At 40.8% G+C, this 12,580-nt stretch overlaps 1 protein-coding gene across 1 annotated transcript in view; it reads right to left on the bottom strand.

Moving 5' to 3' along the window:
- The window catches only part of Hmcn1 (hemicentin 1), a 435,413-nt gene that overhangs the window by 36,003 nt on the left and 386,830 nt on the right, over positions 1 to 12,580 (bottom strand). Inside the window, exons 82-86 of the mRNA XM_059280181.1 lie at positions 10,185 to 10,375; positions 7,130 to 7,343; positions 5,003 to 5,137; positions 4,106 to 4,296; positions 2,101 to 2,182 (exon numbers count right to left, since the gene is read on the bottom strand). Of these exons, the coding sequence (XP_059136164.1) occupies positions 2,101 to 2,182; positions 4,106 to 4,296; positions 5,003 to 5,137; positions 7,130 to 7,343; positions 10,185 to 10,375 (813 nt within the window). The remainder of the gene's footprint in view (positions 1 to 2,100; positions 2,183 to 4,105; positions 4,297 to 5,002; positions 5,138 to 7,129; positions 7,344 to 10,184; positions 10,376 to 12,580) is intronic.

Genomic DNA, 12,580 nt, shown 5'->3' with positions numbered 1-12,580 from the left:
ACTGACCACCGAGGAATCAAAAGGGAAGAAACAGGAATCCTAGCAATGAAAGGAAGGAGTTTGGGGAGAAGGGAGAGGCTCCTGTCAGCATCTGGGCAAGAACAGCAAACCCAAGTGAAATTCCTGGAAAGGACTAGATGTGTTTAAAAAAAAAAGGAACAGGTACATTATGAAGATATTTATATGTCTGGCCAAAGAGCAGCACATACATAGACCTCTAACTTGATTGACTGTTAGAGAAAGAGAAAGCCAATGAGTAAACTGGCAGAGGCATTCAACTAGTTTAGTGAGAGTGTGGCTTACATTCCTATGAGACTATAAATTCTGACAGGCACTTGGGGGTGATGGTGGGCAGTATCTCATGAAGTTTAACATACACTCACAGAAAAAGAAAGGAGTCAGATGCAGCTGCTGGCAGGATACTTCTCTCTGCATCATTCTACATGCCTGTAAACTTAACTCAGGAGAGGCTTCCTTAGGGAGGAAGATCTTGAAGTACATTTTCAAAATTGAGGCTGGTCCCTTCAGCAGGGAGAAGATACCTCCATTTGGTGAGAGACACAGCATGGAGTTAGACTTGGCATTTTCATGACTAGAAAGGATGCTTGACCCAGAAAATGGGGTGGTGGTTCACAACGTTTTTCAGTGCTTGCTAAAACCTATGCTTTCCTCCCCCCCAAGAATCTCAGACACCTTTGCAGTTGAAGGAGTGAGTGGAGGCCAGCAAGGACACCGTGGAAAAGGAGAACCGTGGGATGATCACACAGTGATAGTGAGGCTGAACTGGGAGGGGGCGGACTCACTCAGTGATGGGGGAAAAAGCGTTAGATCCTTCTGCATGGGGGCGGCCTATTTTATATAGAGAAATGTGCCTTCCTATCTAAGTATAAAGCAAAAATGGAAGGAAACACATTTTGTTGTAACACTTATATGCTAGTGTTTTGTAAGGCATTACTGACACACCTTTGAGAAAAGTCACCTCCTCACCTTAGCTCTGCTGTCTTCGCAACTGTCCCATGGCACCTTGCTCTTTTATACGTACTGTATAGAACCATGTGTACCATGTAGAGCCATACCACTAATTCACCTTTCAACCAATGTTCACATCCATAGAGAAACAGCCTCTGCTTTAACTGACTTCTTCACATTTAGGTAACGTCATGTACTTGCAAACTGATGCCAGATAAAGCAAGTACCTCGGGTTTATCATTCACACTAAATGCCCATAAAGTTACTAAATAAGCTTGTCCGCTCATGATACCAGGGCCAAGAGAACTATGCCGTTCAACTTAGAATCTTAATTTGATGTCCATGAAGCTCTAATGCAAAATAAATATAAAATTCCATGTGTACATATTTCATGGTCAAATAAAGCACATCATTTACAGAATCATCAATCAAATGTAAACATTTTATCTGAATGAAAACACTGCTCTGTGCTTTGATCTTAATGTCAATAGTATTTTTGGCCTTTCGATGTTAGTTGTGGAAAGGATCCACAGTCAGGATTTGTACGTTAGCGGATCTGATGACGTTGTTTTCCTTGACCTGGGTCGTTAGCGGATCTGATGACGTTTTCCTTGACCTGGGTCGGTCAGCAGAACCTGTCATGTTTCTCTAGTTTTGGAAGCTCTGATTGCCGACGGCATTTACTGAGGGACTCCATGAAGAGTAAAGAATCCCACTCAGAATACACGGCTATTTCATGGAAGAGGGCGGCCAATCCACCTGGAAGCCCTCCTGAGCTCTTTTAAATTACTCTTTATTTTTAATACACGTGTTTCCTTTTATTGAGGGTAGATTTATTTCTCCCACAATATATTTAGGACATATCTTAAGAGCATATAAGATGATCTCTTTGTAAGCATGAGGCAAGAGTCTGGTGAACCACAGAGAGCACTCACTGGTGTCAAAGGTTTGACACCAGGACACTGTGACTGTATTACCAACTGTGGGTGTCAGCCAGGAGCGGAAAAGGATTCTACGGAAGTACATTGGTGTAATGGCTCATGGCCACTGCTCCATTATCACCAGAAAAGGAAACTAGACACACTGGGAAAGTTGCTGCTCAAGGAACGTGTTACGGGCGCAACAGCTTACTCTGCAGAGTCAGGCTCATGCTGCGCTCCACCACCCCGGCCTCATTGGCGGCTACGCACGTGTAGTCCCCGGCGTCTTCGTTCTATGGAAACAAGTGTGCTTATGAGAACAGGGGTCTGCAGGGCTCGTCGCTTTTTTTTAGTGCAGTAGCTCATGTGGAATTTCAGTTTTGGGAAAGCATTTTAATGGAAACAGAAAACCTCAATGTCTAAGGTTGAAAAACGAGAAGAAGAAGAGGAATGGGGGAACAAAAAAAAAAAAAGAAATTCCAAAATTAAATTTTTTCATATGATAGTGAGTCCCAGGAAATCAAAGTAAAAATAGCACCATTTTATAACCACTTCTTTAAAATTATGAAAGAAAAGTATAACTGCTATGATTATGGCCATCTTAAAGTCCATAAAGTCCATTAAGCCAGCCAGTACAAATGAACCAATGCTGAGTTCTTTCTAACTGGAGGTTTTGGAAATGTATCAAGCTGAGCTCCTAGGGAGTTTGGAATTAAGGAAAGTGAAAAATGAATTTACTCATCATAATAAATTATAGACTTTCATAAATTTATATATATGATACAGAAAACATGTACTACATGATTTTACTTATTTATAGTACCATACATGTGCTTAGTTTGAAGTTTCAATATATTATACACATGGAGGTTTCTAGTAGGCAGCTGGAAATAGGACTTGGAAGTCTTAAGGACAAGGCTAAATATTTAGGGCCATGAAGTTGTATAATTAAAAGACTTTGTAACAACATTAACAATGGTATTCAAAGAGTCCCCAAAGTTTGAGAAACAGTAATAGTTGTGTAGAAGGAAAAGACACCAATGAAGAAAATTGAGACTTAATATGACCTCAATTAAGATGAGAAAAAAAAAATCTCAAAACTAAAGTATCAACCAATAACAGCTAACATTTAAAAATAAGGAAAATAAAGCCTGGGAAAGGCCCACTGGATTAAGTAATGGTGTATTTTAATTGTTATTTTAATTAAGAATAAAAGCATCTAAGAGAGCTCACCGGGTGTGAGTAAATGAACTGTTTGTACTCTAGTTAAGAAATATTTCGATGAATCGCTCTTTATACTCTTTTCCTGAATAATGAAGCACCAGCAAAGTCTTGTATATTTGTTAGTTTCCTGATGAAATTTATTCTATAATTTACTTATAAACCATGTTTATAAATTTTTGATCTTCTTGTTCTAAAATAGATTTGAGAAGTTTATCTCCTAATATTAAATAATAGATCAATGATTGGGGAAAAAGCAACAAAATTATCTAATTGCCCATACTTATTTGAAAGAACAACAGTCTCACATTATATTATTGTTTCATAGTTTCAAAAGAATTTAGTTACTGGATGAAATAATGTTACACATACAACAGAACACCGTTCAGCCATAATGAAGTCTAGAATCCTGTCATTTGTGACAAGACCGATGGAACTGGAAATCATTATGATAAGCAACACACATCAGGTACAGAAAACTAAGTCCTGTGTGATCACACTCACAGAGGGAATATACAAAGTCAAGAGGTGAACGGTGATCACCAGAGGCTGGGGGAGTGGGGAGGAGGAGGGAACCATGACAAAACCATCATCAATGGGTTACTTGGCTATGGTTAGTAAACGTGGAAGATTCTGGTGTTTTATTGTACAGTAAGGTAAAAGCAGATAAAAACAAAAAGCTAAAAGAAAGGGTTTTGAAGGTCTCCATCATAACATCTGATAAATGTTTAATTTGATTAAAACATTCCACAGTGTACACAGATTGAAACACCTCATGCTATACTAATTATTGGGTACATTTTAGGTTTACTTATATCAGTTAGAACACACGTTTAAATATTTAATTTTAATGAACAAATTAAAAGGAGGAATATACTAGCTGAGATTTCATGATGTGCAGAGGCCTGTAGAAGAAAGTTTTCTCATCTACAAAGGGCATTGATTGACAAAGACACAGCAATGCAGATAGGGTCAACATCTCCAGTGAAACTTACCACAGTACCATAGATGGCCAAGGAACCATTACCCAGTTGTCGGATCCTGTGGCTAGTTTCTATGTCTGCACCCTTCCGGCTCCACTGGATAGTTGGGGCGGGGTCTCCTCTCACCTCGCAGTTTAGGATTGCGTTACCACCGAGTGGTTCAATCCAGTTAGATGGGTAATCACCTTTGAAGACTGGAGGCTCTGGGAAATACCATAAGACAGGCAGGAAGGAAAAGCTGGTGCTGAGTTCCTGTGTGACTTTAGACTCACATAGACCTATAACTTAGCAATGAGGGGAAAGACACTTCAAATGTCCTGGGTTTTCCAGAACTATCACTCTTATTAATCCCCAGGTAGTATCGCCAGTTTCAGTCCTCATATGGGGACGACCCTACTTCATGTTTAATGATCTCTTTGTTTATCTTTTTCTTACTTAGAGTATGTTGTGCTTGTGTGGGTATGTAAACGTGTGTATAGGTGCTCTTGTGGCTGAGTGTGTGTGTGTGTGTGTGTGTGTGTGTGTGTGTGTGTGTAGCCCAAATTTGACATTATGGGTCTTCCTCAATCACTCTCCACTTTATTTATTGAGGTAGAAGCTCCTTCTTAACCTGGGACTCACCAATCCCAGCTAGACTATCTAGCCATCTTTCCTCTGGATCTCTTGTCTGTCTCCTGAGTGCTGGGTTTGTATGTGGCTGACACATCTCCTTGGGTTTTACATGGGTTCTGGGCATCCAAACTCGCATTCTAATGCTTGAAGCGCAAGCACCCTACCCACAGGACCACCTCCCCAGCAACTCTCTACCAGCAACTCTCTAACTGCAGTCATGTTGTATTACTTCATAGTGAGGAAACAAACTTTCATTATGAATGAATGACAAAGGGACCATAGAACACTTTTACCTACCTTTCACATAAACAAATCCAATCGCTTTCACAAAGCCAACGCTGTTCTCCGCTGTACACACGTAAGTGCCTGAGTCCTCCGTTGACACCTTTTCAATAACAAGTTCACTGTGTCCATTGACACTGTCAAAGTGGGCTGAGGAAACAGATTAGGAAACAACACAGATGCCTCTCAGTGACCTAGGAAAATGTCACAGCAGCATAATATTTTTCAGGTTAGATTTATGAGCGAGTCAGCAATTGAACCGTAACTGGACAAGAGAGCCCTTACCACAGAGCCTCCCCGTGAGCTATTTACTTTGTCTATAGACACTCATTTGAAGAACCCAAACAGCCCACGGAACAGGAAAAGAGAATGAAAACAAACATCTCTCAAGAGTATTTTATAGCGTTCCTTTCATCTCAGCCTGTTGCTTAAAGCAGGCTCATGATGGCTCTGAGTTTCAAAAACCCTTCCTTCAGAAATACGGCATTTTCCATTCCATTTATCTCACCACCAGTTCTCTTCCCAAACAATTTACATCAATGATGGGCACACCTTTTCAGCTGTAATTCAACTGACTTGGCAGGTTGTAGGGAAACCATGGAAATATAACCCTGGTAGGTAATAACAACATTATGATCAAATCTAAAATAACTTAAACTTCCCCATAAATCATAAATGCTGAGGATGTAAATATTTACAAAGCAGCTATATTATTCGGGTAAAAACTTAATATGAGCATGCTCATCTTAAAACAACTGATACTAAATTTGCTGCCACCTGATGATGTACGGCTACTTTGCATGCACTCTATCACTTATTTTTAAAGAACTTATTCAACCATATTAAGTAGCAAATTAAGCTCACAAATGTAAATACCAGAATTAGCATTTGCCTTTAGAAAAGAGTTCTGATTTTTAGACATTGCTTTTCTTTATCAAGGTATAGTATGTTATTACAAAGATGATACAGTTGATGAATTTCAATCATTCACATGGTTCATTATCACAGAAAAATCTCAAGCTATAACTGCTCCTCTAGTAAGGTATTTGGTAGATGCAAGTCCGAACTCTGAGGACTGGGCAACCACTCATTACTGATGGTATCTTTATGGTCGTTATTGATAGCATCTTCCATGATGAAATCAAACAAGTAACAGCAATGAAAAGAAAGCCATGAATTTGAAAGAGAACAAGAAGAGGTCTAGGGGAGGATTTGGAGGGAGAAAAGGGAGGGGAGAAATGATGTAATTATACTGTAATCTCAAAAATAAAATAAAATAACCCACACAAGTAAATAGACATGTCTTCCAGGGATGAGTGTTCCGGGGTTAGGCACTAACAACACTCAGAATACACGGTGGCTAGACATTTGCCGTGTCAATTAACTTCTTCTTTTCTGAGGTTTATTCACCCAATGAGAAGCACTGTGTTCTGTAAGATAAGTGAATTTGTGAGCCGGGCAGTGGTGGCGCATACCTTTAATCCCAGCACTCGGGAGGCAGAGGCAGGCGGATCTCTGAGTTCGAGGCCAGTCTGGCCTACAGAGTGAGTTCCAGGACAGCCAGGGCTACACAGAGAAAACCTGTCTTGAAAATTTTTTTTAAAAGTGCATTTGTAAGTCTCTAGCAGCAACCTCTTAATCCGCTGATGAGCATTGCAGGGGGTCTATCGGAAGCAAGTTTAGATGCCTAAGATACAATACCGTCTCCTTTTGGGGAGAGGGTTTTGTTGTTGTTGCCAACAGTTTTGCTTGTGTCATAGAATATATATAATTCTTGTGACCCAATTATCTTTTCAAAAGAATGAGCAGTGCAACTGTACTGAGAAAAAGCACATAATTTTATAGAATCTTATTTTTTTTTTTGCTATATTTATTTGCTTTATTTGGTAATAACATCTCCTATAGCACAGACTGGCCTCTAGCTCACCAAGTAGTTGAAGATGACCTTGAACTCTTGATTTTCCTGCCTCTATCTCTCAAGTGTAGGGATTGCAGGTGTTCAACAACATCCAACCATGTCACAGGACAGAAAGAGTCAACTCTGTACCTGTGGCTCCTCAGCGACCTCTAAGAGGATGTAGAGACTGGGCCACACTGCTGAATGGATGCATACATTCAACTGTGAAGAATTAAATCACCAACCTGAAATAATATTGTTGTTGAAGGTCCATGTTAGTTTGGGCAGTGGGATGCCAGTGGCTTTACAACTTAACCGTAGCCGTTCGCCTTTATTTAGTGACAGGTCTCCGGGAAGTTCAGTAAAAGTGGGAAGGGAATGAACAGTGAGTGTCACAGTACGTGTATCTTCACCAGCAACATTGTTAGCAACACATGTGTAGGTACCAGAATCCTCCAGCTAAATAAACAAAAGTTTTCCAAGTGTTAATATATTTCAACCTCCTACACAAAATTTCAACACTTGTTCCCCAAGGAGCACATTTACCTAATGGCAATTTAAATTCCATCTTTTAGTATAAACCGTCAAGTTAGAATTTGCATCCTGTGATTTAAAATGTATGAATTTAAGCATAAAGCCCATGCCACACAGAACTAGAACAATCATGTCATAAGATCTTAGAAAACTAGAAAACACCACGGGGCGGGGTAGGGGGGTTGAAGATTTAGCTCAGTGATAGAGAGCTTGCCTAGCAAGTGCAAGGCCCTCGGTTCAGTCCTCAGCTGGCGGGGGGGGGGGGGGACACCACAGGGTCTGCTGTTTTGCAATGTTCTGAAGGACAAAGAACTAAGGTTGTTGGCATCTTGACAACATAGAGGGCCTTCTGGGTAATATGATCAGAGACCAAAACCATCAGAGGACATGGTGGGATGAAGGCCAATGTTCCCTGTAATTCTGGAGTCTCCCTTGCTGAGTCCTATGGTCAAATTCATCACTCACTGTACTTGACATGCTGGCAATACTCAATCTGAGTTTGAGTGCCTTTACTTGGGTATCACTCTGATAGCTTCCCAGCTAACACCTTCTCCATCCATTGTTGTGGTTTCCCTTCAACAACAATGTCTTCATGTTGACTTGTGAGGGACCCAGTCTTTAATCCTCTTTTAGTCTCTTTCTGCACCCAGACCCTTGAGGATCTCATCTAGTATAATGGCTTTAAACACCACTTACATGCTGACAATTCCCAGTGTCTCAAACCCAGATTTTACTTCAAAATTTCAATAAACAGTGAATTTGTTCTGACTTCTGCTTGGACAACGAGTGGATATCAGAAGGCCGCAGGTGCGATGGGAGAGACCAGGGGACTGACATTGCTCCTTTCTTGTCACTTGTAGCCATTTGCATTTTCTTTGAAGGCTGTTTTAGCCTCCCATGGCTTAGACTTGTAGACTCATGTGTTTGAGTCCTCCTTCGTTTTCACCTTCTCCCACATCGACGAAAATCTGTCCTGATGTGTTGGTTTCAAAGCACGCATGGAACCCAAACTTCTCACTCTGCTAACACTCAGTGATGAGTTCTGCCCTCTGCCCTCTGACCCTCTTCCCCACATCTTTCTGCTTCTAACCCTGCATCCTTACTCTTCCTTTTCATCACCATGGCTGTGCTGGCTAGCTTTCTGTCAACTTGACACAAGCTAGAGTCCTCTGAAAGCAGGGAATCTCAATTGAGAAAATGCCACAGAAGATCCAGATGTAGAGCATTTTCTTAACTAGGAACTGATTGGGGGAGGGATGAGCCTATTCCAGTGGTGCCAATCCTGGGCTGGTGGTCTTGGATTCTATAAGCAAGCAGTCTGAGCAAGTTATGATGAGGGAGCCAAGTAAGCAGCACCCCTCCACAGCCTCTGCATCAGCTCCTGCCTCCAGGTTCCTGCCTTGCTTGAGTTCCTGTATTGACTTCCTTGGAAGATGAAAAGTGATGTGGAAGCATAAGCCAAATAAACCCTTTCCTCCTCAGTGTGCTTTGGTCATGGTGTTTCATCGCAGCAATAGTAACTCTGACCAAGACAATGACTGAGTCTAATTCTTGAGAAGCATAGAGGAAATAATATCATTCACCTGCTGGAACCTGAAAGGAATTCTGACTTTCACTATGAGTAAGAAGAATCTTTGTTCATTATCTCCACGATGGAACCTGGTGTGGCCTCCACTCTTCTATGATTCCTTTTCTCATGTTTTCACTGGCTGCCAGTTTCTCAAACATACCTGGCTCATTCTCACTTAAGTTCCTTGATGTTTCTCAGTGCCTAAATGAACCAAGTTGCTCAAAGAGAAGGAGCTTAATAAATATGAGATGAGTTGGTTGAATGTTTCTAAATGCACTGAGGTTATGTATATATTACTGATTGTTTTACCATGGTCTAAAATATAAAGAATTTCTTTTCTACTCGAAACACCAAAGAATTGAAAATAAAATATTTATCATCATTCAGTATAGAAACAATTGAAGTTTGGTTGCATGCTTTCTTTTTCAATGAAAACTTAACACATACCACAAACTGTCCCAGGTTGTGTGAACTTAAGTTAAAAATCTGTTGTTATAGAAATAAAGTGTTAAAACATCTAGTTCATGTATACCATTTAGAAAAAGAATTCCACATATTACTCAAGTCTCCCATCTGCTATTCATAAGATGCTTTATTGATGGGGTCCTTTCAATGAATCTGAGGCACTGTCTCATAGGTTTTAAACATTTTTTTTCCTCCAGGCCTCAAAGAATGATTGCATCCAAGAGCAGATTTCTTGAGTACAATCACACTGGAGGTCAAGTTTTTTTCCACATGATGGCTACTGTTCTAGAGACCCCAAACAGGATGCCGAGGGCATTAAACATCTTATTTGCATAGCTCCATAGAATTTCCGTTTTGTAAGCCAATTATCAGGAAGGGTTATTTAAAAACCCTTCCTTGGCATTTTCTTCATCCTACCTCAGGAGTGTCTTCCGTCGCATCCTCCTGACACATTATAAGCACCGAGAACAGCACAACCACTTAGACATTTCCCACAAAAATAAAACCATCATTTTAGGAGAAGGCCACTTATTGGTTTCAGTTCTTTTGTTAAACACACTTATAATTCCACGGATGTAAAACACAATGTAAGAGAAATTAGTCTTACGTTGAATTTATAGGCATATTTCCTTTCAGTATTAAAGGAAATACTTCTGAGCTAAATTGAGAAAAAGAAGGAGGTAAATTAATCACTCAGCTCTACTGCATGTATTCACATCCATTAAACTTACCACAGCGTTTTCCAAGATGAGCTCTCCATATGGCTGGGCAGTGTATTTCCCTAACAAGTTGGCTATAAGAACACTGTCTTTTTTCCAGTGAATTGCAGGTGTGGGGATTCCATCAGCAACACACGGGAGAACAGCTTGGGAGTTCTCGTTGACTGTGTAGTGTACTTCTGTACTTTGGATCCTAGGAGGTACTATGAAGAATTTAAAGACAGTCACCCAGGAAACTGAGCTCACACTAAAAATCAACACACAAAACACCCCTTTGAGGATGACTTTGCTAGGAATATGACAAAATCAAAAAGTATGAAATAGTCTATTGTATGAAAGCAACAAGTTCTTAAATAATATTTCTTATTTATTCTTTGTTCATAACAGCATTATTTGTAATAGCTAGAACCCCGAAACAACCTAGATGCCCCTCAACTGAAGAATGGATAAAGAAAATATGGTACATATATACAATGGAGTATTACTCAGTTGCAAAAAACAATGACACCATGAAATTTGCAGGCAAATGGATGGAACTAGAAAATATCCTGAGTGAGGTAACTCAGACTCAGAAAGACAAACATGGCGTGTACTCACAAATGGATACTAGATGCAAAGCAAAGGATATTCAGACTACAACCCACAGCTCCAGAGAAGCTAGGAAACAAGGAGGACCCTAAGAGAGACACATGAATCACCTTGGGAAGGGAAAACAGAGATCTCCATGAGTAAACTGGGGATAGGGGGGCAATAGAGAAGAGGGGATGGGGGATGAGAACATGAGAGAATGGGATGGTCGAGCTGGGGGAGGGACAGAGTGGGAGAGCAATGAAAGAGATATCTTGATAGAGGGAGACATTATGAGGTAAGGGAGAAACCTGGTGCTAGGGAAATTCCCAGGAATCCACAAGGATGACCCCAGATTAGACTACTAGCAATAGTGGAGAGGGTGCCTGAACTGGTCTACTCTGGTAATCAGACGGATTGGTGAATACCCTAACTGTCATCATAGAGCCTTTATCCAGTGACTGATGAAAGTAGATGCAGAGATCCACAACCAAGCACCGAGCCAAGCTCTGGGAGTCCAGTCGAAGAGAGGGAAGAGGGATTATATGAGCAAGAGGGGTCAAGATCATGATGGGGAAATCTACAGACACAACTGAACCAAGCTCATAGGAACTCAAGAACTTTAGACCGACAGCTGTGGAACCTGCATGAGACTGAACTAGACCCTCTGCATAAGGGAGACAGTTGTGTAGCTGGGTGTGTTTGAGTATTCCCTGGCAGTGTGATCAGGATCTATCCCTAGTACATGAGCTGGCTTTCTGGATCCCATTACCTATGGTTGGACACCTTGCTCACCCTTGATATGGGGTGTGTGTGTTGGTCCTGCCTCAACTGAATGCTCCAGGCTTTGCTGTCCCCCCATGGGAGGACTTACCCTGTTGGAGGAGGAAATGGGGGGTCAGTTAGGGAGGGTAAAGTGAGGTGTGGGAGCAGGAGGAGGAATGAGAGAGGGATCTGTGGATGGTATGTAAAACGAGTAAAATTTTTTCTTAAATAAAAAAAAAGAAAATTTCATACATGTATACAATGTATCTTAATTGGGTCCATTCTTCACCCCCTGTACAACTCCTTCCAAAATTCTCCAGCACATCTCCCTCCAAACTTCATGTCCTCTTTCTTTCCTTTTATTGAAAAATCAATTTTTTTCACATAATATATCTTGATTATGGCTTCCCCTCCCTCTACTCCTTCCAGGTCCTCCTCACCTCCCTTCCCATCTGGACCCACTCCCTTTCTGTCTCTCATTAGAAAATAAACAGTATTCTAAGGGGTAAAATAAAATAAAATAGGAAGATAAAGCAAAAATTAGCATATTGAAATTGGAGAAAACAAACTAACAAAAGAAAAAGAGCATAAGAGAGTCAGAGACCCACTCATTCACACACTCAGGAACCCCAAAACCACTAAACTGGAAGCCAGGATATATATGCAGAGGACCTAGTGTACACCCGTACAGGCTGTGTGCATGCTGCCTCAGTCTCTGTGAGTTTATATGAGCTTTGATCATATTGATTTAGAAGGCCTTGTTTTCTTGGTGACCTGCATCCCCTCTGGCTCTTACACTCTTGTTGTCTGTCTGTCTGTCTGTCTGTCTGTCTATCTATCTATCTAATTCATCTATTTTTTAACTTACTGAGCTCATGACTGCTGCCCATCTATCTATCTATCTATCTATCTATCTATCTATCTATCTATCTATCTAATTCATCTAAATATTATTTTTTAACTCACTGAGCTCATGACTGCTGCCCATGAGTGTGTGCATATGGGGACATGGACATTCACTGGGGCATGGACAACCCACCACTGGGCACCCCACCCAAGAAAATTAACTCTTCCTC

This window comes from Peromyscus eremicus, chromosome 15 (assembly GCF_949786415.1).
Source record: "Peromyscus eremicus chromosome 15, PerEre_H2_v1, whole genome shotgun sequence".
In the NCBI taxonomy this organism is placed as follows: Eukaryota; Metazoa; Chordata; class Mammalia; order Rodentia; family Cricetidae; genus Peromyscus; species Peromyscus eremicus.
Note: the sequence above shows the minus strand (reverse complement) of the source record. Positions and strands in the feature narration are given on the sequence as shown.